Raw genomic sequence first — 25,842 nt, 5'->3', positions numbered from 1 at the left:
AACATTGAATAAGATTTAGATAGTGTATTACAAAGGCAGGTGTGGACTATACCGATCGATCACCACAGTGGACCAACAAAAAGAAGCGGAGGCGTAACAGATGAGACGCGAGACCAAAGAAGTAACCTAATGGTGATTTTGGACATGTCTCCGATGTTATCCACTCTCTGCGCCTTGAATATCAAAATTCTATACCATTAAAAAGCGCTCGACCAAAGGATAACTGTAAATACGAGTTTGACCATAATATTGTTACACGACTTTGGTGTGACAGTTAGCGGAGGTAGGTAGGAGCGCTAAAATGTTACTCGTATTCAAATTGTAAAGATCACTATTAGGTAATATTTAGTATTTTGTTGCACGTCAAAGATTTTGACTGCGTGAAACGGATTCCTTATTTAAATAATTTGAGTTGTGGTTCGAAAAGTTGACGATGTCTTAATTTTTATTTTTAGTTCTTTTTTTGTTATCATCACAAGCCTTCTCTGATGATGTTGGTAAGACCTACAGAAGAAGACCGAGAAGGACGTATATTGACCAAATTGGGGATGTCTTTTAAAACGGTTTAGTACTATCTACTCTACTTGTATGAAACGATTGATGATGTCAGGATCGAAGTAAATGGAATTCCATACTCTCTGCTTACCCCGGTAGGAACAGGCGTGAGATTATGTATGTATGAGTCTTATCACAAGGTTTACCAGATCTATCCTAAGGCTTTATCAATCAGTTAGTCCTTAATCAAATATTACCTACCAGTAAAATATATAACTAGTTTCTTTCCACTCATTGTTTTGCTTGAAATTACATTTAATAATCAGTTAGTGACTAATTCATAATCCATAATGCCATTTAATTATAATTCACTTTAATGAGAAGTTATCAACGGTCCGAGGGAACAAAGACGTTTTAGCACTCCATACCTACTACAGACGCTACTCAGAATATTATGTATAATTTTGCGGATGTGTGATGATATCTTAGGGTCGCACATAAAGAGGGCAATGGCTTGTAAGAATTACCCATGCAAGTTTGGTTTCTGATAAAATAACTAAATTCGCAAAAATATACACACAGTTTGAGGAAAACTTTGATAAAAATAGCGACTTGAGAAAAGTTACAGTAATTTTACTTTTATTTACATCATTTACAATAAAATAATATATATACAAATTGCGTTAAATTGATTGCTTCTATCTTTACATGCCTACTATAAATTACAACCTATAAACTTCAAAGTCTGAGTCATCCGGAGGGTCTTCGACGTGGATGATTTTTTCAACGTTCTCATTGAAAGTTACAACCGATTTTCTTTTGTCTCTTGCTCTTTCTCCGAACACATCTTCTTCTTCAGACTCATCAGCATCTTTCAACTTGTCGATGGACTGAATCACTATTGGCGCTTCCGGAATGTTTACTTTTGATTCAACTGGTTTTGGTACCGCCACTGGTTCTACCGTCACCTCTTCTACGGGTGTTTGAAGCATTTCTTGAAGTCGCCTCTCACTTTTTTTCAAGTCTTCTATATTTATTCTCGGTTTTGGAAAACTCTCTGGCTTTGGTGAAGATACTGGTGAATCAGAACGTGTTCCTAAGCTGGCCTCGTCACTAAATTCTTCATAGTTGCGATTCTTCCGCCTGCAACAAGTGAATAGCGTATACAGTAATTGTAAACGATAAGAAAAAGTAATTTAAGTAACGGCATTCTTACCATCTTAAGAAATACCAGACAGCTGCGACTACGATTAGTATGAACAGCAGGACGCTGAGGACTATTGTAGAGACTAACAAGGCGATATCACGTCCTGGCGACGGGCATATCTGTAAGTTCTCTAGATGATCTTCCAGAGATATAATGTCCGCTATGCTGACCGTCTCTATTACATTAATATCTCTGAAAAGTTGCATATTATTATCATTAGAAGATTTGTTTATTTAAACTGATTGTACGTTTTAATGACAGTAAATTTCTTACTCCGTGAGTCGTTGGACATCAACTGGTTCTTGTTGCAGTAATCCGTATACATATAGTTGAAGAGACGCACCAGTAGACAATATCGCTTGTCGTTTAGATCTAGTTTCATCCGTTTCTGAAGTTATTTCCTCTGAAATGACTGTTGATTTTAGCACTTTGACTTCGTATCCGATAGAGGCGCTGAGGTTACCCACTATGTATTTCTCATCATCCAGGAACGCGTTTTGGACAGTGATGACTGCGATATGACTGGTATCAATTAGTTTTACCTGAAAAAATATTAAAACGTTTTTAGTTGAAATCTTTTTGAGTGTCCCTATAAGGCTGGGTAGAGGCAAAATTTCCTAAATAAAAAAGAAAGAGAGCTCGCTGACACATTTGGTCTGCATATGATGAATATGATCTAAAAATAACGAAAAACCTTTTCTTTTTTCTATGTATTTAACTTATTTATTACTTTTAATCAAGAAAAACGTAATAATGAGTCCGACTTTTTTAACGTTTTTCTATAACGTCACAGATTGCTTTTTCATACAAATTCTAAAGTAATATCGTGTGTTGACGTTTAGTAAAAAGTAACTGATTTGACTAATTGGAAACTAGCCTTATGAGCACAGTGAGCATGCGTCTATTATTTAGTACTTTGTAGAAGTAACAGAAACCATAGGTGAACGCTCCGGATGCTACGTGTTATGTCAACAAGACAATAAACCAACATCACCATACTGTCAGCCCCATTTTGAGCGTTTAGCTCACGATCCGGAGGCCCCGGGTTCGATCCCAGTGGGGACATATCACAAAAATGACTTTGTGATCCCTAGTTTGGTTAGGACATTACAGGCTGATCACCTGATTGTGCGAAAGTAAGATGATCCGTGCTTCGGAAGGCACTTAAGCCGTTGGTCCCGGACACTACTTACTAATGTAAGTATGTAGTCGTTACATGAGTCGTGTCAGGGGCCTTTGGCGGCTCAATAGTAACCTTGACACCAGGGTTGATGAGGTTGGTAATCCATTACACAATCTATACGATAGAAGAAGATCATACTGTCGCAACGGTTAAGGTCACCCTAGCCGACCTCACGGTAACTATAATTTCAATATTCATACGCGATTAAATGTGAAGATCTTATCACACATTCTGGTTTGATCAAGCGAGGTCGTATTGTTCTCCTAACGATTAGAATAGATCCTTCTGTAAATAGCAAAGGTAGTTAAGAACATTTTATTGTCTTGTTAAACATGATAATTATAAGCATTGTTCGGAGATACATAAATAGTATACAGGACGTTTAGTGACACCGTACCGAATACTGAATTTGTTGAGAACTCCTCGCAGAACGTTTTATAGACTTTTTACATGTTTTTATACATATATTTTTTGACTTGACATGGTTTTGTTTTTATATACGTCTTGTGATCCATGTGGTACCTTAGTGAAAGTAAAATAAAATAAAGTAAAACCATTTATCGTAATACAGTTCATATCTCAGCTATTACCGTACCTCACAGGGGTGATTCAGCACATGATTCTGATTTAATAGAATAGAATAAGTATGTTTATTTATTAAAAAACTTAAACATTTATACATTACTGGCGGACCCCGCACTTGGGAAACCCTGTACATTAAGTGGAATTTTCCGTCACAAAATTCATGACTTACTTCATGTTTTTTTAAATGTTGTTTACATTCTTTTGTGATGAAATATTCTACTTGATATTCAGTTAGAATTATGAGCTGAATCATTTCCCTCAACATTCGTTACGATGTCACTTACACTCCGTACGAGTACGTACTGGTAGCCGTACTTACAGATGTTAGTGACATCGTAACGAAAACTTCGGGGATGATTCAGATCATGATTCTGAGTTGATATCAAGTGGAATTTCCTGTTGTTTTTTTTTTTCATTTATTTATTTATTTGTACATAGTAAAACAGACTAAAGAAACATACAAAGAAAACAGACAGTACAGTATTATTTTCAGTTTCATACTTTTGTGACGGAAAATTCCACTTGATATCAACGACCTGAATCAATCATGGCCTGAATCATCCCTGAAATTTTATGTTACGGTGTCACTAACATCCTGTATGTAGTATATAGATATACAAAGCATCGTAAATTTTTGGTAAGGTGTCTTTGAAACTATCAAATTGATTTTATGATTATTTACTATTCGTTTGTACGCACGTTATAAGAGGTAAGTTATTCCTTTGCTAAATAAATTGCACTTGTGTTGAATGTGTACATTGTTTGTTTTTCCGAGTACTTATTTAAATATTATTGTTGTTAAGCGTACGTAAAAACGAATGTTGGATTCTTGCAGGACTTTAATAATCTTTAAAAAATAAAAATATTATGTTCTTTTTATAGATAGATAAATATGTTGTTTTTTCTTCTTCTGGCTTCCGCGTTTAGCGAGATAAATACCTATGTTCCGATATTCAGAAGAATAATATTATTTCTTATTTTTTTTAAATTGGATCAAAGTACGAATAAAAATATACTTTCTTGCACCAAAATAAAAAGAATTTTAAGAATTACAAAAGACTCTTAACTTAGTACATGGAAAATGGCGTCCTTATGGCTTTTAGCGAGGCGAGGAATAATTTAAAAATCGAAATACTTACTGCAAAATACTGCTTTAATAAAAAGTACCTACCTAGGTATTATTTGTATTATTTATAAGTTTTTGATTCTAATAACAGTAAAGACATCAAAATAATATTGAAACGGATATACCTACTTAAAAAGTAAATCATCAACTCCGATGTTGCCTTGTCATTCGTGATTCACTAGTTTCACATGACAACCGCAGACGGTATTATGCGAATAAAGTAAACCGTTTTATGGTCACTAAGTGGCTAAAAGGAATTTACTTAGTCTATATCACTAAATAGATACACATAGATTCGAAATAGTGATTCCCAAGGTCATCTACTTGGGTAATGGGTACTCCCAGTTATGATGGATGCCATGACATCATAGTTTGTTGACAAGAATGTTGACGGATTTCGGGAGTCATTGCTAATTGGTAGTAGCCTTCAAATAGCACGAGCGACGCTTTGTTTTTAAATCTGTTTATGGAATAATTTGAAATACTTACTTCAGTTTATTTATAGTACTTCAAGTTATAGCCAGTAATTATTTATTATTAATAGGAATGAAAGAAAGTATCTGTGCAATTGTCGTGGTTATAATGATGTAAATTTAATTTAGCTTATACTAACACCGGCTACCTACATAAAGCTATGTAGAACCACTATAAGTACATAATAATGTACTAGACTCGACAAGGGAAATTAAACAAGTATGTAGGTACCTACGTAGATGTTCTTCATTTTTGAGGTGCCAATTTCTTTCAGAAACTTACTTTAGAGTGGGAAAACGAAAACCTAGCACAACTACCTATCTATAGTATGGTAGGTAGACAAAATTTCAATTAAAAAAGAAAAAATGACAGTTGTAGGTATCATAAACTGCCTATATACGTCCCACTGCTGGGCACAGGCCTCCCCTCAATCAACCGGAGGGGGTATGGAGCATACTCCACCACGCTGCTCCAGTGCGGGTTGGTGGAGTTGTAGGTATATGTAATTATAATTACTAAGTATCACGGAACAGAGAGAATTCGGATACCATCCAGTGACATTACCGAATTCTTTCGAAGACAAAATTATTCAAATTATAATTAATAATAATTATAATTAATTATTATTTTTCTTTCAGAATTATTCAAATTAACAAAACAAAATTCGACCTTATCTGTTTAGCAATAGCGATTATAATTCCATATTAAAGCAGAAAATTCTGACAGCGCGTACGTTGCTGAAGTATTTTGGTCTGCTTTCAGCGGGATCAAATCTTGTCTGCTACATCCATCGGTACTTACGTAAAACTATTAGGATCTTGCCATTGACCTCGTATTATAGTATATCAGTGGGTCTTGCACTAGTATATTATAAGTACAGTCATGAGCTATATCATGTACCCACTTTAGAACCCTGTCGCACTATCATATTTGACATTTAATGAGACGTACGGATTAATTTGTCAAAAAAGTTAATGTGACATGGTTTCAAAGTGTATACATATTGGTACTCGTGACCGTACCTACCTCGTATTTATTTTGAAATATACTACTTACCAAAAATCTAAGTTACAGCTCAGCTATGATTTTAAGGGCCTAAATAGGTTGGCGTTTGACCTTAATTTCATCTGAAGTTAATTGAACATGTGGTTTAAAGGCGAAACAGGCTTACCTAGTAAATGTATTCTCGCATTATCTAGGGGAAACATAGTCTGGTTGGATTTTGTATGTAAAAACTCACCAAAAGTTGCAAGGAGGCAGTGAGGCCTTGTTCGTGTCCGTTGAGATCTGTAGCAAGAATGGTGAGTCTGGTATTGTTTTCCAGTCTAGCATTGTTCCGAACATGCACAAACCCGCTGTGTGGTGATACTGCTAGTACTTCCTCTCTGCTCCAGTACACTATGGCCGCGTTCTCCCCTACATCCGCGTCTGTTGCCTAGTAAACGTAAGTTTGTATGTAATACTGAACTTCAACAAAAAATGTCAATTACCTATTTAATTTTGAACATAATGGAAATTAAGGAACTATAGTCACATTTAGCGAACTTGGAGAAGTAAAAAAAAAACATTTTGTCTTCTGACAAGTTGTCAAAAAATAATAATTAGAATGGTCTTCATATATAGTTTCCCATGGCTTATTTGTATGATAGTAAGTAATTCCGTAATTTCTGCCTCCTTTTCAAAAGAGTTAGAGGGCACTTTGCCAGTAAGTAGTTGTAGTATGAACAAGTTGGACACATTAACGTCCAAGTTAATAATAACAAATGGCTGTGTTTTGAACCAACATGAGTCATGATTACCTCAACTTCGGCTAGAGCTCTCGGCAATATTCTTTCTTCAAGTTCCGCGATTGGATACGCGACAACTATAGGCTCCTGTTCCTTTCCGACGAATATTGGCGCATTATCATTAATATCGTTTACTATTAGGTTGAAAATGCCGCGTCTAGGGTTGTGCGAGATAGTATTGCCAAGAAGCCAAGTACTGTCACCGTAATCATACGGCCCCAGATGATCGAGTCTTGGCTCCGTGTTCACGGAGCGTTTAGATCGTGTGCTATCTGTATCGCAGTCCATGATAAGCTCGACTTGAACTTGCGATAGAGCCATAAAGGCGATCGATTCGTGTTCCCTGTCGATAGCGTGTGTATGTAAGCCAGTATCGTCGAGGTAAAGCCAGGATTGTTCGCTGGGCCACAGATTTCTGAGGGTGAATGTGCAGCCCTGGTACTCGGGCTCGTTTAAGAGGAACAGGTCTCTGTGAGCACTCTCTTCGTCTCTGTCTAGCACTGTGAGTGGAGGAAGAGCCCGGCTATCGACACATTCGGATATTGCGTCCACCGTTAATTGTACCTGGAGAAAAATAATAACAACTTTTATAAGCAGGTGTTCGTTAAACAAGGATAGACCCATCACTAGCCGTTTATTCATTTTAATCAATTTCTTACTTTCATAAAACTTTACAAAGTGTAACGGAATACTGTAGAAAACTGATGGGTTGTAAACTGTAACGGAATACTGTTGAAAACTCATGGGTTGTACTTATTCCCGGTAAGTACAGTTTTACAAATTATCTAGTACTTACTTATTGATCGAACCCTATTTTGATGTTGTTATAATTATTTGTGACTATGGTTTCTTTGCATTATTATAAATATTTTGTTACAGTTCTTACCGTTGCTGTACCATAAGCCTGTGAGAATGCAGTAGTAGCCATTACTTCAAAACTATATTCTCCAATATTCGCTGGTGCCGACAAATGTAGTTCTCCATCAGAATTGATCGAAATTCGTTGCAGTAGGTGCGCTGAAAAATGATGTTCATATTTTCAAACACTGGTTTCAAACTACTATGTTTGCATCGTAAAAATAGAGGGGTAAAACACCTAACTTGGATATTAAAAATGGCTGATACTTTGTCGAACAGCATTTTCTTCGGTTGTTTCATAGAGAATAGAACGAAACAATATAGACACATTGTTTTATAAAGTTCTGAATAGGAAATATCATTTATTATTGTTTATATTTCAAAATTATCGCTTTTTCTACATCTCCGATGTATATACGTAGAATGTTTGGTTTATACATTATATACATCGGCGATGTAGTTCTTATCCATATACTCCATATACTCCTTCCAGTTGTTTGAGGAAGGCCAGCGCTTGGGCACAGGCTGTGGAGACTGTGGAGGTGACATTACAGGGATAACTCACGCTCTCAGACTCATTGTGTATGATTGTTGTGATTACGGGATTTCTATGTAATCTATTTCATATATAAAAAATAACAACTGATAGGTGTTCATTTCTTGCTATCTCGTAACGCCCGGATTTCCAGACACAATAGTTAAACAATGGGATTTGGATTTTAAAAGGCATTTGGGCCTTACGACCATATACTAGGTAGGTATATATTAGCAGTTTTCTTTTGGATCATCTATTCTCTATCCGCTTGATTTGTTATGTAAAATATATCCGATTAATCGCTGCGATCGAGGCGACGGACAGTATTCTTTGGCTTTTATTGATCGCAACTTACTTGAACAATACAAATCTGCAGAAAAGAAACTTTGCTCTAACAAAACTTCCAGGCGTTGTATTTCCGTGATGGCGAACTAAAGAGCGTGAAAAGGATTTTGTGCTATATGTATGTATGTGTGACAATAATATAGACTCGTACATAATGAATGAGTAAATGGATGGTAGAATCAATTTATTTAGGATCTATTACCCTGTAGAGAGCCTAAGTATTGCTTTTACATTACGACAACGACACAGGCCTCCCTCAAACAACTGGAGGGAGTATTATATCCAATACACTAGATAATAAGTACTATATAATATTTTAAAAAGTGTTAAGAAGTACATCGCCGATGTATAGAATGTATAAACCAAACAGTTACTATGATCAGGATCGTAGTAAATGGAATTCCGTGGGGTCTGCCTACCCCAACAAGAAATAGGCGTGATCGCAGCCTCTAAAAATTATTGTTAAAACTTTTGCTACCAAATGATCTCTAGCTAATTCAATGGAGTTTGTAATAATATCGCTTTGTGAAGCATGATCTTAAATGACAATATAAGTATTCATCTACTAAAATCATTACAAAAACAATGGATATTAACCACATAAATATATTACATAGGTGACTATGTAGCTTTATACGTTTTTTTTGACGTGACTTATTGTAGATTTGCCGCAGATGGCATTAACTACTTGGCCGGACAAATGGGGAGCGCTGAAGGCTCTCACCCAGTACAACGTTTAAGACAACAGGCCTGAGGGTGCCCAGTTGGGCGCGAACATCGGCTCAGGGCGTCGTCTGAGAGGAAAAATATTTGAAAGAATTAATCGACCCTAGTGGGTCGATAGCGATAAGCGCTGAATGAGGGAAATCGTCGACCACGCCGGCGGGGTCGGTATCGGGGACCTGAAGTGTTTGGTGTCGCGAGCTGATTGGCTGCCTGTATGGCTAGAGTAATCGGGTAAAGCTTTATACGGTATACTAATAAATAATAGGTAGTTTGCCCTGCTTCCCAAGATTAGTATAAGTATAGAAACTTATACTTAATTAATTGTTATATTACGGAGTTTGGTTTCTCTCTATTACATAAAAATCCTATTCTACGATATTAGAGTTGTGGACTGAAAATATTAGGTATAATTAACTGAACTTACCTAAGAAATAGGCTAGTTTCCTAAATGTCAAAACACGAAATTACTATGGAAGTTGTATGAAAAGCACACTGTGATGTCATAGAAAAACGTGATAAAATGTCGTACTTATCATTACGTTTTTCTTGATTAAAACATAAATAAGTTACTTAAATAGAAAACAAATTAATTTAACAGTGGAGTGCAGTGTAATGCAATACAAACAGTACAATACAATAATCATATTGTGTGTTTGATTGTATTGTATCAACAATACAATACAACACACAACAAAACAACACACAACACAACACAACACCATCACAATGCAATACAATTTAATGCAATGCAAAACGATACATTACAATACAATTCCATTGCAACATGACACAAATACACAATATAACAATCACTTCATACGACAGCACTACAATATAATATTTGTTACTTTATTATATTATTATTACATTATTCAGTATTATTATTTATTACTATTTATATATTATTATTTTTGTATATGTATATGTATGTATATATGTGTGTGTGTATATGCATATCTTCTTATCGGTGTTTCGTTAATCAAACAATTTGCTTTTGTATTCTTATTTTTTATCAATATCTACATATGTTCGCCTCCATCAAATTGTAAACCGAGGATAGTTATAATTGGCTTATAAATTTCATCTTTGTACTGTAACCTTAAAATGTAAAGCTGTTACTATCCCTACGAATAAATGAATAAATAAATAAATAAATATTTTTCGTTAGTTTTAGATCTGTCTTTATTTATTATTAAACAGAATTTCATCATTTATCTTGAACTTAGTAAGCGACGCAGTGGTATTAAAAATCGACCTCACAGGGTCTCAGTCGGAACAAGTCTGAAGTAGAAAAAAAGCTTTGAGCTGGATAATATAATCGACACCAGCGCCACTATCGGTGGATAATGTTACTAATTTTACGATATGATTGCCAACGTTTGGCCATATCATGAAGTAATCATGCATTTAGTCGCTCATATCGTTAAACGTTTTGTGTTCGTTGATCTGGCCAAACTACATCATGATGTGGCCAACGAATGATATTCTATTTCATGAAATATGACCATTTCATGAAATGATCGAGCACGTCATGAAATGATCAATTCTGTGATCTGGCCACGACAGATATATAACGCAGTATTGCTAACTCAAGATATAGAGAGACGGAAGTGTGAAAATTTCGTGCAGCAAATATGTGTTGGGATGTTTGTGTGTATACAAATAAGAGCATTGTAAAAAAAATCTCATCTTCGGAATATTCGACGCCTCTTTGTGTAAGGATCATAAACGTATGTACATATCGTCATACAAAAAAGATTTATGACAGAGCAAGTGGTAGAGTTGGAAGAAGAAGGCCTAGGCGTGCATACCGCGACCAAATATAGGATATTTTAAAGGTCAAAAGTACTAAAAACCGACAAGCCTGCATGAAGACTTTGCAACAGTGTATCTAGATTAGGTATCGTAGTAAGTGGAAATCCGTGGTCTCAACGGGAAATAGGCGTGCCCTAAAACAGGGTGTTAGTGAAATTCAGACCATGATTCTAAGTTGATATCAAGTGGCTTTCCCTGTCGGAAAATTCATGAAAATTTAAGTTTATTTTTAAATAATTTTCCGTTCCATACTTTTGCGACGGAAAATTCCACTCAGAATCGGCATAAATTATCTCTCAAAATTTTCGTTACGATGTCCTAACACCCTGTTTTTATGCGAATATGATGAATATGATTTAAGTGCAATAAAGAGTTTTTGTATTGTATTGTATTGTATTGAATGTGTACATACCGTTATTTACTATCAAAGAGTAGGTAACCCTTTCATTGTTGTCTGCTGTTGCCTGTACTGTGCCTATTAGACCTGACTGTCTGACATCCACCTTTAAGACGTATGAAGTCGAGCCGAATGATACTGTAGGCAGCCCCGAATTCTCTGAAAAAAGGGAAAAGATAAAAGAAATGAAAAATTAAATGTTTTTATTGTCTAATTAAGTATAAATACTTCATGAGTTAAATATATATAAATATACTTTCTGTGATAAGTATATACGTTACAGTAACAGATGGTAAATGAGTGCCTTAGTAAGTAAAATATTCAGGTAGGTATTTCCTTATATTTATATTATAATAATAACATTGCAATTTGAAAATCATACGACAGACAGATCCAGGGAATGAAGCCCAAAAAAGTTCACTTTGATTCACCTCTAATAAATGTCTATTAAACTTTATATTAGTCAGTTTTAAAGATTTACTTACTTTATACCTATCTAGTAAATTATTTTAAACGGGTAAATACCTACGTGTGGCGGGAAAAACAAATTTGTGAGGTAATTGATTATACTTAATTACATTAGTTTCTAAAATAAGTAATTTCAAAAAGAACTATGTAACCTTGGTACTGTCCTACGATTCGATTTTAAGTTAAAGCCATCCCAAATCAAAATCAGTAGCGTTTATAATTTGTTTCATCGAAGTAGATGATATACGCAGTTTCGCAACATAACCGAAAGGGAAGACAGGGTACAAATGGCTCTATCTTTGTATTTTATTTTTATGCGTACAAGTATTCCCTTGCTGCACTATTCCGCTATATTATATAATATTAAATATCTCCTACGCTTAAAGGTTGCCTGGAAGAGATTGCTACTTAGCAATAAGGCGGTCTATTATGCTCTTTCTATTTCTCTTTTGTTTTGTAATTTCCCGTTTGTGCAATAAAGTTTGTTATGTTATGTTCTTGTTGTATTATTGGATAATGTTATGTAACGACAATGGCACGGATCAATGGTTATAAAACGTTTACAAGGGTCTATGCTTCAAATCCGGGCAGCTATTTCAAATCCTTCGAAATATGACGTAAATCCGTCCGGAATGTCCCAAGCATTTGCATTAATTGCTTTTTTCAGTGTGGGAGGAAATTTTCCATAAAAATACGTAAATTAACGAGGAACCTACCGTATAAGGGATGCCGGAAAGGATTTTTTTTTATAAATATTCATTTTTGTGTTGAGCAGCAACGTTAAACAGAACAATATTGTTTAAATTCAGATTTCATTTTACGTGAAACAAAGATAATTTATTAACTTCAAAAAAGGGAGTTGTTAAATTTTACTTGAATGTATGTAATATATTATATAATTCCTACTTCGATCATAATATACATATATCGCAGGTTTTTTATGTATAATTGTAAACTAAGCGATACTTAGACGTTTCATATGTAACCCGGGGTAATCCATAATTGGCTTTCTTGTTACTTGAAATATTATATCATTACTATGTATATATACTATATAAGCTGTTGATTAACTGCTTTAAAAAAAAATAGAATTGCATAATATTCGTATAATATTGTTTTCTAGTTTAGGTGGGTTTCTAAAAACGTGTAAGTGTGCGAAATTATATTAATGTGAATATTATGTACTTATCTACAAAGAGGAAATTTAAACTGACTTGGACGGGACTTGAAACCGCAGCTCTTGTCAAGCAGTGACGAGCACGCTCAAGTCCCGTCCGAGTCAGATTTTTTTTCGATTTAATTTTTTTCTTTGTGTTTCTCTAAGCACGGGTAAGTGCTATACAAACAAAAAATAATATGTATTATAATTTGAAAGTAATTAAAAAAATATCACGTATTTTCAGAAATTAAATAAAAAAAAAATGTATTTGCAACATATATTTTTTTTAACACTAACAGAAAGTATTTAGAGTTCGGGGTAAGTAATTGAAGTTCACATTCGTAATATTTCATTCGCGCAGATAGGTATGCAAATATTCCGGCAGTTTTATTTGAAAGGAAATTTAATCATGAAGATAGGATCTCCTACACGTTTTTTTTATCGTTTCAGGCACACGGAAATTAAGACCGTACTGATATTTTTCTTGTCCGTGAGCGCTGTTCACAATACCAAAATAATGACAACAGAGAATTTTTGGAAGTTTTGGAAGCCCTTATACAGAATTCAGTGGCGCATTTTTTCGAAGAACATTGGGTTCGATCGACAAAAGGCATTTTGTCCGGCCAAGTGCGGCAAATCTACAATAAGTCACATCAATAAAAAAAAAGGTATCGCAATGTACGACTAGGCGATTACTGTTACTTTATTACTAAATTTCCCGCCACCACCAAAGACGCTTTTCTACAAATAAGTGGTCCTATGTTTAATTTTCAAAAGTATGCAAGTTGCTAGGTTGCCTTTACAAATAGGATAAATATTTTTATAATTGGTTCATAAGTTTACACACCAGTATGAATAATGTCAAGTAGAAGCACGGCGCCTGCGTCGCCCGCTTGAAGTTGCAGAGCTATGTATGTGGTATCCGCTGCTGGAAATAGTGGATTATACGCCTGGACAGTCACCAATTCATCAGCAATCGACACTTCAAACAATTCTGCAAATTCTGAAATAAAACAAAATTAGGGTTAATTTGAGTTGTATTTGTGGTTCTGGCTACCCTTTTAGGAATCAAGCTTGGCTGTATTCGTTGTAGCTTTAATATAGTTAGATCCTAAGGACTCTAGATTATCTAACTAAATTACTGTCGTATATTAAGTTTATACCAATTACGACATAAATTGGAGATGTCCTTAGAAAAGGTTTAGTACGAGCTACTCTGAACTGGCGTGCGTGTATGAAGCGATTGATGAATGTGGAGGAAGCAAGAGAAGTGTGTCAGGATCGAAGCAAATGGAATTCTATAGTCTGTGCTTAGCCCGGTGGGAAATAGGCGTGAGTTTATGTGTGTATGTATGTACGACATAAATCTGTAGTTTACGATTAAAGTAGTCTGTTCGAATAAAATTATTGCACAGAAATACTGTTACACAAAATCGAATAAAGTTTTATAGGTTTGGCCATTCCACTTCATGGCACGAAACAAAATACTATACAAGCAAAAAATTGGATTTCTTTATTGGAATTGGACACGACACCATTTTGGCAAACGATTTGTACTCTTGTGCTACTATTTTTCACTACCAAACAAAGCTTGCCAGATTTTGTTGGGCTTACGTCTGCAACTTGAAAGCTAATAAGACTGGTTGTTATCTTGTTTTGTACAAGTTAATGTATTCTATGAAAGTGTTATTAAAATTGTACAAGTAATATTGTAACATCTGGCACCGAGACAAACTTTAATTTAGGTTTATTATACCAGTCTCAGTTTCTTGCATTAAATTAAATATTTTTTTAGACTAGAACTTTAGCCTACAAATCTGCATCAATTTATGTTTTATTTGCCGTCTTTACAAATGTTAACGATGAAAACTATTCATATTACTTTAACTGAAAATATTGTCTCTTGAAAATATTCTTCTATCGTGTGGTTGTGAGGTGAATTACCAACCTCAGCAACCCTGGTGTCAGGGTTATTATTGAGCCGCCAAAGGCCCCTGAAATGGCTCATGTAACGTAAGTAGTAACCGAGACCAACGGCTTAACGTGTCTTCCGAAGCACGGATCATTTTACTTTTGGACAATCAGCCTGTAATTTCCTAGCCAAACTAGCGACCACCAAATAATTTTTGTGATATGTCCTCACCGGGATTCAAACCCGGGACCTCCAGATCGTGAGCCCAACGCTCACCACTGGACCACAGAGGCTGTTGAAAATGATAAAGTATTTACGAAAATAAATACCTCCCAATAGCTGGATATTGTTTCCTTCATAACCAGAAAGTCTAATAGTGTCATGTCGTACCACGCCTTCTTGTACAATACCCTCAAATAACACTTTTTCGAACGTTGTTCCCGGTTGCGAACCACCATTTTCAGAATCTGGAAGGTATAAACCAATGAAATATAAATACAAGAACCTTATGCACTAAGAGATACGAAAACCACAATCATTGATATCAATCTGAAAAAAAAAAGCACATTATTGAAATATATTGCGTCAATGTTGAATGCGAAACTGGAATAATCTGAGTAGCAGCTTAGAACGTGTATCGTTTAATACCGTAAAGCATTGTTATGTTTTATCAATAATAGTATTATCTTATCAAATTAGATATAAGTAATTCAGGGTATGTAAAATCAACCTAATCGAACATGAAATATGATCATTTTTATCGTTGATTCACTGAAAAGTACGGGAAGTTGATGACGTATACATATAAATATAAGAAATAAACAGTAACATTAAAAAATAACGTATTAAAATGATTACCTATAGGAAGTGATATTATAATGATAGATCTTGCTGATGGACTACCAGATTTTTGAGCGACAACAACTAATATAAGTTTGCGGTTGTTTTCTAAAACTTCCGGTGGAATCTGAGCATTAGGAGCCAACAAGAGAGTTATTTCATTTTCTGAAAATTCAATATAGAACCATTCTATGTGTTCTGAAAAATAAAAAAGTACATTAAATTATATGTAACAAGTGTCATAGTATTCAGTTGCCGAGAAATACGTACCTCCTTCAATATGGTATATTACGTTATCATCATATCCTTCTGACAATAAAATAGTACTTTCCATAATAAGATTTCCCTCTGTTGTGTACTCGCCAACGTAGTAAGGTGCATCAAACGCCATAAATTCTTCATCTCTTTGCACAACTTCGAAGACTATCGTTGCGTAAGCGGACATAGTCTGAGGTGCTGATGCTTGAAGCTCTAACACTATGATACGACTGTCTGGTACAGATTCTTCCGGTATAGCATTTGGCAACACAATAGAAACTATAGGTCCTTGTAATGCTATATTGAAAAAGTTTACTAAATCTGCAAACAGACAAATGGTTAAAAATGCTATAGTAAAGCTACGTAGCGATGTCTAGTATTTTAGCATTAATAAGTATATTTTACCTCCATGTAACGTAAAAGTGATCTCCTCAGAATATCCTTCACTAAGCACTATCTGTTCTAAAGTCACTATGTTATTATCGATTGAACCAACGTAACTTATACGGTTGAATCCAATTATTGTTGTTTCTTCATCGTATTCTGTAATGATATGAACATAAATATTGTTATCGTTTATTTATAGTAAGATGTTTAAAGTTAAGAATTATGAACAATGTAAAACATTTTACCATCTCTAAGAGCAATGATAATGGTTGCTCTAGCAGTTACAGCGTCAGGTTTATCGGCACGAATAACGAAAATGAGTTTCCGGTTACCAGCGACTACAGCTGGTGGTATAGAAGTCACCTTTAGTATCACCGAAAAACCAGATATTTCTAACTGGAAATATTGAGCGCTCTCTGTAAATAAATGAAATGAACATTAGGTTACGTTTTTTAAAAGTGTGATCAATGTAATAGAAATTAAAACAAACCTCCTTCGAGGATAAATTCTACGTTGCTATCATGTCCTTCTGTTAATTTAATTTCCTCTTCAACTGACAATCCATCCATTTCAGTGTAGTATCCAGTATAGTAAGTGTCACTAAAGGCTAATAAATTTGCAACTGGAATATTTTCCTCCGAAACATACGCAAGCACGATGGTAGCATATGCAGATATTGCTTCAGTAGCTGAAGCTTGTAACTCTAATACTATTATCCCGTTAATTGGGATCAATTGTTCTGGAATCTCACGATCAAGAGTTAAGGTGACTATCGGCCCTGAACTCGATAAGATGAAATAGTCAGCTAGATCTGAAAGAAAAAAGATTTACTTAATATTTAAAATATACTATATCCTAAATTAATAGTTAAAAAGCTTCACGATTGGAAAAAATACTGAAATAATGGATCGATGCTTACCACCACTTAAAGTAAAGGACACTGCTTCAGTGTACCCTGAATTGAGATTTATAACGTCCATGTTAACCACATGATTTTCTATTGACCCCTGGTATGAGATTCGATCGAAGCCTAGAATTATACCTCCCGTGTCTTCTACAATAAGAGAAAATGAATGAAAATCAGTTAAGTATATTAAATAAATTAAATGTATTAATAATAATAGTTAAAAATTACCATTTAAAAGTGATATGACGATTACAGCTCTAGCAGTTATTGCACTAGGTTTGTCCGCTCGAATTGTAATTATTAGGTTTCGATTATCCGCTATGACTACGGATGGGATAGGAGTTGGTACTGTAAGCGTTACTGTATCCCCAGATACCGTAATGTCAAAATATTGTGCAGTTTCTGAAAACAAAATATTTTTAAAGTAAAATAATATTGAAAATCTTGCCGTGTTTCGCAATGGCGACTGTTGGTATTTTACGTACTTGAGCATAACATAATTATGTTAGAGTTCCCTTTCAAAGCTCAAGTACGTAAATCAGTCGCTATGGCATTAAAGGTATATTAACTACTTAATATCATCGTCACCACATATTTCAGAGCCATGCTCTTGTCGGTGTATTCTCATTCTCGATGCTACTTTTTAGAGAAAAATAGGGCAGTAGTTTCCCTCTTGCCTTCCGCCTCGCAGTACTCTGTCTGATGCGAGAGGGATGGCGCCCAGAGTTGCTTATTTCGTAAGTCGTACTAGGCTTCTTGTCTTACGGCTCTGAATAGCACTGACAGTTACTGCTGCTCTCTATCTGGTTCCAGGTTATAACCTGGACTATAGTGCCTGTGACTTGCACCTTCCGTCCTGCATTGCCATACCGATGGCTCCCATCTCTAACCTCTGCAAGCGATGAGGTCTTCACCCGTATCCCTGGGCAACGTTATATACCGCAGGTCTGGGTCCCTATCCAAACTCAGCCACCATCTCACTCCAACCTCGAAGCAAGAGACGCCCACCCCCGCGGCAAGGACGCGCCGAACAGGATTTGCCCCAGTGGAGAGCAGAGAAGATGACTCTGTCACCCCTGGGGCATTTAATGGTCTTGTATGAAACCAATACCAAAGGCATTAACTAATATACCTATCCGATTTTAGCAGCAATTGTCCGCGAACAATGCGCACAATAAAGTATAACAAACCTCCTTCAAGGGTAAACTGCACGTTTTCGTCGTAGCCCTCTGTCAACGTTATGTCATTAACTACTAGTCCATCGTCTTCAGTGTAATGACCAGTGTAGAAAGTGTCACTGAATGCAAGTTGTTCAATATCTGGAGTGCTATTTTCTTGTACAATTTCATATACTATAGTTGCATAGGCAGATATAGTTTCTGGTGCTGACGCCCGTAGCTCCAGCACTATTATTCGATTATCCGGAAGTGATTGCTCAGGGATAGGACTCGGCAATGTAACTGAGACAATGGCTCCTTCATTAGATAAACTGAAATAGTTCGCCAGATCTGAAAATAATAGAAAAGTTGAAGAATAACTGTGTGTAATAAAATGCACAAAATGTTTAGAATTTTAGTCTTACCTCCGTGTAATGTAAACGTAACATCGTTTGAGTATCCTTCACTCAGAGTGATTGCTTCTAAACTGCTAGCACCATTTTCAATTGAACCAATGTAAGTCACTCTATCAAACCCAAGAATGCTGTTTTCAGTAAAATCTATAAAAATACAATTAAATGGTTAATATCACAACTACGTGAGTATTGTCGCTGCTGTATTCATATGTTGTAATTTGATTATTACCGTTTAATAGTGATATTACAATGGTAGCCGTTGCAGCTATAGCGTCGGGTTTCTCGGCACGAATAGCGAATACTAACTGGTTATTGCTCGTTACAACTGCTGGTGGTATAAGAGCAATAACTCTTAGTGTTACTGTGTTTTCTGACAATGTCAACCCGAAGTATTGGGAATCATCTGTAACAAAAAAAAAAAAATAGAAGATTAATGCTTACTATGTATTTTTCAAGATTTTCAGTTTACTTAATCTAAGATATTAATATAAAAAGGAAGCAAACCTCCTTCAAGAGTGAACTGCACGTTTTCGTCATAGCCCTCTGTCAATGTTATGTCATTAACTACTAGTCCATCGTCTTCAGTGTAATGACCAGTGTAGAAAGTGTCACTGAATGCAAGTTGTTCAATATCTGGAGTGCTATTTTCTTGTACAATTTCATATACTATAGTTGCATAGGCAGATATAGTTTCTGGTGCTGATGCCCGTAGCTCCAGCACTATTATTCGATTATCCGGAAGTGATTGCTCAGGGATAGGACTCGGCAATGTAACTGAGACAATGGCTCCTTCATTAGATAAACTGAAATAGTTCGCCAGATCTGAAAATAATAGAAAAGTTGAAGAATAACTGTGTGTAATAAAATGCACAAAATGTTTAGAATTTTAGTCTTACCTCCGTGTAATGTAAACGTAACATCGTTTGAGTATCCTTCACTCAGAGTGATTGCTTCTAAACTGCTAGCACCATTTTCAATTGAACCTATGTAAGTCACTCTATCAAACCCAAGAATGCTGTTTTCAGTAAAATCTATAAAAATACAATTAAATGGTTAATATCACAACTACGTGAGTATTGTCGCTGCTGTATTCATATGTTGTAATTTGATTATTACCGTTTAATAGTGATATTACAATGGCAGCCGTGGCAGCTATAGCGTCGGGTTTCTCGGCACGAATAGCGAATACTAACTGGTTATTGCTCGTTACAACTGCTGGTGGTATAAGAGCAATAACTCTTAGTGTTACTGTGTTTTCTGACAATGTCAACCCGAAGTATTGGGAATCATCTGTAACAAAAAAAAAAAATAGAAGATTAATGCTTACTATGTATTTTTCAAGATTTTCAGTTTACTTAATCTAAGATATTAATATAAAAAGGAAGCAAACCTCCTTCAAGAGTGAACTGCACGTTTTCGTCATATCCCTCTGTCAACGTTATGTCATTAACTACTAGTCCATCGTCTTCAGTGTAATGACCAGTGTAGAAAGTGTCACTGAATGCAAGTTGTTCAATATCTGGAGTGCTATTTTCTTGTACAATTTCATATACTATAGTTGCATAGGCAGATATAGTTTCTGGTGCTGACGCCCGTAGCTCCAGCACTATTATTCGATTATCCGGAAGTGATTGCTCAGGGATAGGACTCGGCAATGTAACTGAGACAATGGCTCCTTCATTAGATAAACTGAAATAGTTCGCCAGATCTGAAAATAATAGAAAAGTTAAGAATAACTGTGTGTAATAAAATGCACAAAATGTTTAGAATTTTAGTCTTACCTCCGTGTAATGTAAACGTAACATCACTTGAATATCCTTCACTCAGAGTGATTGCTTCTAAACTACTAGCACCATTTTCAATTGATCCTATGTAAGTCACTCTATTAAACCCAAGAATGCTGTTTTCAGTAAAATCTATAAAAATACAATTAAATGGTTAATATCACAACTACGTGAGTATTGTCGCTGCTGTATTCATATGTTGTAATTTGATTATTACCGTTTAATAGTGATATTACAATGGCAGCCGTGGCAGCTATAGCGTCGGGTTTCTCGGCACGAATAGCGAATACTAACTGGTTATTGCTCGTTACAACTGCTGGTGGTATAAGAGCAATAACTCTTAGTGTTACTGTGTTTTCTGACAATGTCAACCCGAAGTATTGGGAATCATCTGTAACAAAAAAAAAATAGAAGATTAATGCTTACTATGTATTTTTCAAGATTTTCAGTTTACTTAATCTAAGATATTAATATAAAAAGGAAGCAAACCTCCTTCAAGAGTGAACTGCACGTTTTCGTCATAGCCCTCTGTCAACATTATGTCATTGACTACTAGTCCACCGTCTTCAGTGTAATGACCAGTGTAGAAAGTGTCACTGAATGCAAGTTGTTCAATATCTGGAGTGCTATTTTCTTGTACAATTTCATATACTATAGTTGCATAGGCAGATATAGTTTCTGGTGCTGATGCCCGTAGCTCCAGCACTATTATTCGATTATCCGGAAGTGATTGCTCAGGGATAGGACTCGGCAATGTAACTGAGACAATGGCTCCTTCATTAGATAAACTGAAATAGTTCGCCAGATCTGAAAACAATAGAAAAGTTGAAGAACAACTGTGTGAAATAAAATGCACAAAATGTTTAGAGCTTTAATCTTACCTCCGTGTAATGTAAACGTAACATCGTTTGAGTATCCTTCACTCAGAGTGATTGCTTCTAAACTGCTAGCACCATTTTCAATTGAACCTATGTAAGTGACTCTATCAAACCCAAGAATGCTGTTTTCAGTAAATTCTACAAAAAAAACAGTTAAATGGTTAATATCACTACTACGTGAGTATTGTCGCTGCTGTATTCATATGTTGTAATTTGATTATTACCGTTTAATAGTGATATTACAATGGTAGCCGTTGCAGTTATAGCGTCGGGTTTCTCGGCACGAATAGCGAATACTAACTGGTTATTGCTCGTTACAACTGCTGGTGGTATAAGAGCAATAACTCTTAGTGTTACTGTGTTTTCTGACAATGTCAACCCGAAGTATTGGGAATCATCTGTAACAAAAAAAATGAAGATTAATGATTACTGTGAAGTTTTTCAGTTTATTTAATTTAAGATATTAATATAAAAAGGAAGCAAACCTCCTTCAAGCGTGAACTGCACGTTATCGTCGTAGCCCTCTGTCAACGTTATAATGTCATCAACTATTAATCCGCCAATTTCAGAGTAACGCCCAGTATAGAAAGTTTCACTTAACACTAGTTGCTTAATATCTGGAGTATTATCTTCTCGATCGATTTCAAAGACTATAGTTGCATGAGTAGACATCGTTCCAGGTGCTGACGCTTCTAATTCTAATACTATTATTCCATTTTCAGGAATTAATCCGTCTGGAATCGAGTTCGGCATTGAAAGAGTAACAGATGCTTGTGAAGTGGTCAAGATAAAGTAATCACGTAGATCTGAAAATGATCATTTAGTTAAGAAATATTTTTCACTAATCGATTATTACATAATAATTATATGTCGCACAATCTCACCTCCATATAATGTAAACGCCACCTCTTGAGTATATCCTTCACGAAGTGTTATTGGGTCTAAGTTAACTATATTATTTTCTATTGTGCCTTGATATGAGATTCTGTCAAACCCGAGTATTAAGTTGTCGGTCCTCTCTGCAAATAATATTCTTAATCATTTTGCATTTTAAAATGCATACAAGAAACATGATAATGTCAATATTGATACTACCTTCTGAGAGCGATATCACGATAGTCGCTCTGGCAGTTATAGCGTCAGGTTTTTCTGCACGAATGGTAAAAATAAGATGATGGTTGTTGGAAATAATTGCAGGTGGTATCGAAGTAGATACTGTTAAAGTCACGGAATTTCCTAAGATCTCTGGTTCGAAATATTGTGAGTTTTCTGAAAACAAATTTACAGATTTTATTACTGTTCTGAACCATTCCAAAACATTTGCAAATATAATAAGCAACAAACCTCCTTCCAGAGTAAAGACTACGTTGGCATCAAATCCTTCATCAAGTGTTATGGGACGTTCAAGTGTTACTCTTGTAGTCTCGTATTGTCCGGTATAATAAGCTTCACTAAACACTAGTTGTTCTACTGTTTCATCTTCCGTTACAACTTCAAATATAATGGCAGCGAATGTAGATAAACTTCGAGGAGCTGATGCTCGTAGTTCTAGTACGATAATATTATTATCCGGGATTAACAAATCCGGAATTTGATTTGGCAATGTTAATACAACATTTGCTCCTTCATTTGATAAGGTGAAATAATCCGCTAAACCTGTAACAAATTATATGGTAGGAAAACATGTTACGAAATAATGCGTACAATCTTACTAGATTTTATTTATTACCTTACCTCCGTATAGTGCAAACGTCACTTCGGATGTGTAACCTTCAGTAAGTGTGATAAAGTCCATATTGATTGTGCTATGCTCAATTTTACCTGAGTAAGTGATTCTATTAAAACCAAGAAGACTTGTATTTTCAGTGAACTCTGAAACAAGTGCATAATAATAACGTTCGCATATACCAACTGAAAAAAAATTAAATGAAAATTATTTAAATGTATACCATATTACCATCACTCAGGGTAATGACGATTGTTGCTTTAGCTATGACTCCAGATCTGCTAGCGTGGAGAGAGAATACAAATACTTGATTATTTATTGTAACTGCCGGTGGAAGGGGAGTTGATACTCTCAGTGTCACTGTATTATTCGTCGCGACCGCTTCAAAATATAGTGAATCATCTGAAAGTAATCAGTTATTACAGGATACATTTTACAAAATCTGTATTTAAGTTACACAACCGTTAAGAATAAATTAATGAAATCTACCTCCTTCTAATGTGAATTGGACATTTTCATCGTAACCTTCAGCTAATGTAATAGTATCTTCAACAATCAATTCATCTGTTGCAGTATAAGTTCCCGTGTAATAAGTCTGACTAAATGAAAGTCCTTCGATATTTTCCTGAATAATATGTAATACTATAGTAGCGTGTGCATCTCTTGCTTGAGGTGCTGTGGCACGTAGCTCAAGTAGTATTATTCCATTATTTGGTAAAGCTTGTTCAGGAATCTGATTCACTAAGTTTACTGTGACTGTTCCTACTGCAGTCACTAAGTTGAAATAGTTTGCTAATTCTGAAATAAATAATTATCACTTTTAAGATATTTTGTTTTATTTAAGTATAATTTTACATTTATTATAATCATTAAATGAATTGTAAGGGAGCTCCAAAAAACTTTACAGTAACTATTATTTAATATACTTTTTATTTTCTGTATTTCTATTATAATATTGATGTAATTTGTAATAAAACAACAACACACACAAATTACTGTTAAATTAGGCTAGTCAGTTATATCCATCGCAAGTAGAACTGAGTACCCACATACGTTTCACCGAGCTTTCTATTAGACGTGATAGGCCGCCATCGAAATAATATTTTAATGTTATTTTTAATACAAGTTTTTGTTATTACCTCCGTGAAGCGTGAACGATACGTCTTCAGTGTATCCTTCACTGAGAGTTATGAGATCTAAACTGACTTCCTCGTTTTCAATTGACCCAAGATACGATAACTGGTTGAATTGGAGATTTCTGACATCTGAAATGGAATTCAGTCAGTTTAGAAAATAGCTACAAATAAATATTATACTTTTAAAAATATAAATATAAAATTTTGGACAATAAAGTGTATTTGGTTTAATTTGATAACAATCTTACTATGGACTTCTGATAGTGATATAACAATTGTAGCTCTTGCAGTTCTTGCATTAGGTTTATCCGCACGAATAATGAAAATGAGTTGCTGGTTGTCTATCACTGTTTCTGAAGGAATAGAAACGTCCGTTCTGAGGCGCAATTCTACCGAATATCCAGAAACTACAATATCGAAGTATTGAGCACTATCTGAAACAATTGTTGTATTAAATATTAGATAATACCATTTTATTTACAGAAACTATTTTTTTACTACGTTTATTATCATTATATATGTATGTCACGATCGAAGGACATTGAATTCCATAGTCGCTGTTTAAGCCGGTGGGAAAAAGACGTGAGTATCTTTTAGAAACTCTTACCTCCTTCAAGAGCAAATTGTACATTTTCATCATAGCCTTCAATAAGTGTTATAGTGTCCTGGAAGTCGAGCCCATCTTCTTGAGTATACGTGCCGGTGTAGTAAGTACTACTGAAATTCAAAGCTACGATTTCGTCATTCACTACACTAAATATTAACGTGGTGTATGCGGATACCGCCTGAGATGCCGATGCTTGCAATTCTAGTATTATTACTCCGTTGGGTGGTAATAAATCATCTTCAATAGAATTTCGTAAAGAAATTGTAACACTCGCTCCTTCGGATGTAAATGCAAAGTAATCCGCCAGTTCTACAACAAATAAAATATTCCTGATTGAATGAACTATATCAACAGAGCAATTATCATAAGGACATTCCTTAACTATGTAAGGGCTTTAGTCCAAATGATACCCAGAAATGAGAGTACCGCATTGGATTCCTGGCACGAATGTTAGTTACATTACTGCCAGGAACCCAACGCAGATACTTCCATTCCTAGGCAGCGTTTGGACCGAAGTTGAGCAATGTCTTTTATTTATACACATTTTAGCCTACCGTCCGATATAACATGTATTGACTCAGATCGATCGTTTAAGGCCAACCTTTATAATTATGTAAGTAATACAAAATATTTCTGTTTATAGCATCCTATAACTTTGTTTCTGTACAGAATCA

At 35.2% G+C, this 25,842-nt stretch overlaps 1 protein-coding gene across 1 annotated transcript in view; it reads right to left on the bottom strand.

Moving 5' to 3' along the window:
- Positions 1 to 1,107: 1,107 nt before the first annotated feature.
- The window catches only part of LOC126366951 (uncharacterized), a 40,724-nt gene continuing 15,989 nt past the window's right edge, over positions 1,108 to 25,842 (bottom strand). The window contains exons 24-61 of the mRNA XM_050010294.1: positions 25,169 to 25,477; positions 24,810 to 24,995; positions 24,565 to 24,690; positions 23,915 to 24,223; positions 23,657 to 23,827; positions 23,434 to 23,571; positions 23,044 to 23,355; positions 22,795 to 22,968; positions 22,584 to 22,718; positions 22,185 to 22,505; positions 21,924 to 22,097; positions 21,703 to 21,837; positions 21,311 to 21,628; positions 21,039 to 21,212; positions 20,819 to 20,953; positions 20,428 to 20,745; positions 20,154 to 20,327; positions 19,934 to 20,068; positions 19,542 to 19,859; positions 19,267 to 19,440; positions 19,047 to 19,181; positions 18,655 to 18,972; positions 17,693 to 17,866; positions 17,477 to 17,611; positions 17,048 to 17,368; positions 16,803 to 16,973; positions 16,576 to 16,713; positions 16,183 to 16,491; positions 15,931 to 16,110; positions 15,402 to 15,539; positions 14,008 to 14,163; positions 11,549 to 11,692; positions 7,744 to 7,874; positions 6,870 to 7,421; positions 6,311 to 6,505; positions 1,976 to 2,244; positions 1,712 to 1,894; positions 1,108 to 1,638 (exon numbers count right to left, since the gene is read on the bottom strand). Coding sequence (XP_049866251.1) covers positions 1,218 to 1,638; positions 1,712 to 1,894; positions 1,976 to 2,244; positions 6,311 to 6,505; positions 6,870 to 7,421; positions 7,744 to 7,874; positions 11,549 to 11,692; positions 14,008 to 14,163; positions 15,402 to 15,539; positions 15,931 to 16,110; positions 16,183 to 16,491; positions 16,576 to 16,713; positions 16,803 to 16,973; positions 17,048 to 17,368; positions 17,477 to 17,611; positions 17,693 to 17,866; positions 18,655 to 18,972; positions 19,047 to 19,181; positions 19,267 to 19,440; positions 19,542 to 19,859; positions 19,934 to 20,068; positions 20,154 to 20,327; positions 20,428 to 20,745; positions 20,819 to 20,953; positions 21,039 to 21,212; positions 21,311 to 21,628; positions 21,703 to 21,837; positions 21,924 to 22,097; positions 22,185 to 22,505; positions 22,584 to 22,718; positions 22,795 to 22,968; positions 23,044 to 23,355; positions 23,434 to 23,571; positions 23,657 to 23,827; positions 23,915 to 24,223; positions 24,565 to 24,690; positions 24,810 to 24,995; positions 25,169 to 25,477 — 8,306 coding nt within the window. The 3' untranslated portion in view covers positions 1,108 to 1,217. The remainder of the gene's footprint in view (positions 1,639 to 1,711; positions 1,895 to 1,975; positions 2,245 to 6,310; positions 6,506 to 6,869; positions 7,422 to 7,743; positions 7,875 to 11,548; positions 11,693 to 14,007; positions 14,164 to 15,401; positions 15,540 to 15,930; positions 16,111 to 16,182; positions 16,492 to 16,575; positions 16,714 to 16,802; positions 16,974 to 17,047; positions 17,369 to 17,476; positions 17,612 to 17,692; positions 17,867 to 18,654; positions 18,973 to 19,046; positions 19,182 to 19,266; positions 19,441 to 19,541; positions 19,860 to 19,933; positions 20,069 to 20,153; positions 20,328 to 20,427; positions 20,746 to 20,818; positions 20,954 to 21,038; positions 21,213 to 21,310; positions 21,629 to 21,702; positions 21,838 to 21,923; positions 22,098 to 22,184; positions 22,506 to 22,583; positions 22,719 to 22,794; positions 22,969 to 23,043; positions 23,356 to 23,433; positions 23,572 to 23,656; positions 23,828 to 23,914; positions 24,224 to 24,564; positions 24,691 to 24,809; positions 24,996 to 25,168; positions 25,478 to 25,842) is intronic.

The sequence above is a fragment of the Pectinophora gossypiella genome, chromosome 5 (genome assembly GCF_024362695.1).
Source record: "Pectinophora gossypiella chromosome 5, ilPecGoss1.1, whole genome shotgun sequence".
NCBI classification, from domain to species: Eukaryota; Metazoa; Arthropoda; class Insecta; order Lepidoptera; family Gelechiidae; genus Pectinophora; species Pectinophora gossypiella.
The sequence above is the reverse complement of the archived record's forward strand: the minus strand, read 5'-3'. Positions and strand labels throughout refer to the sequence as shown.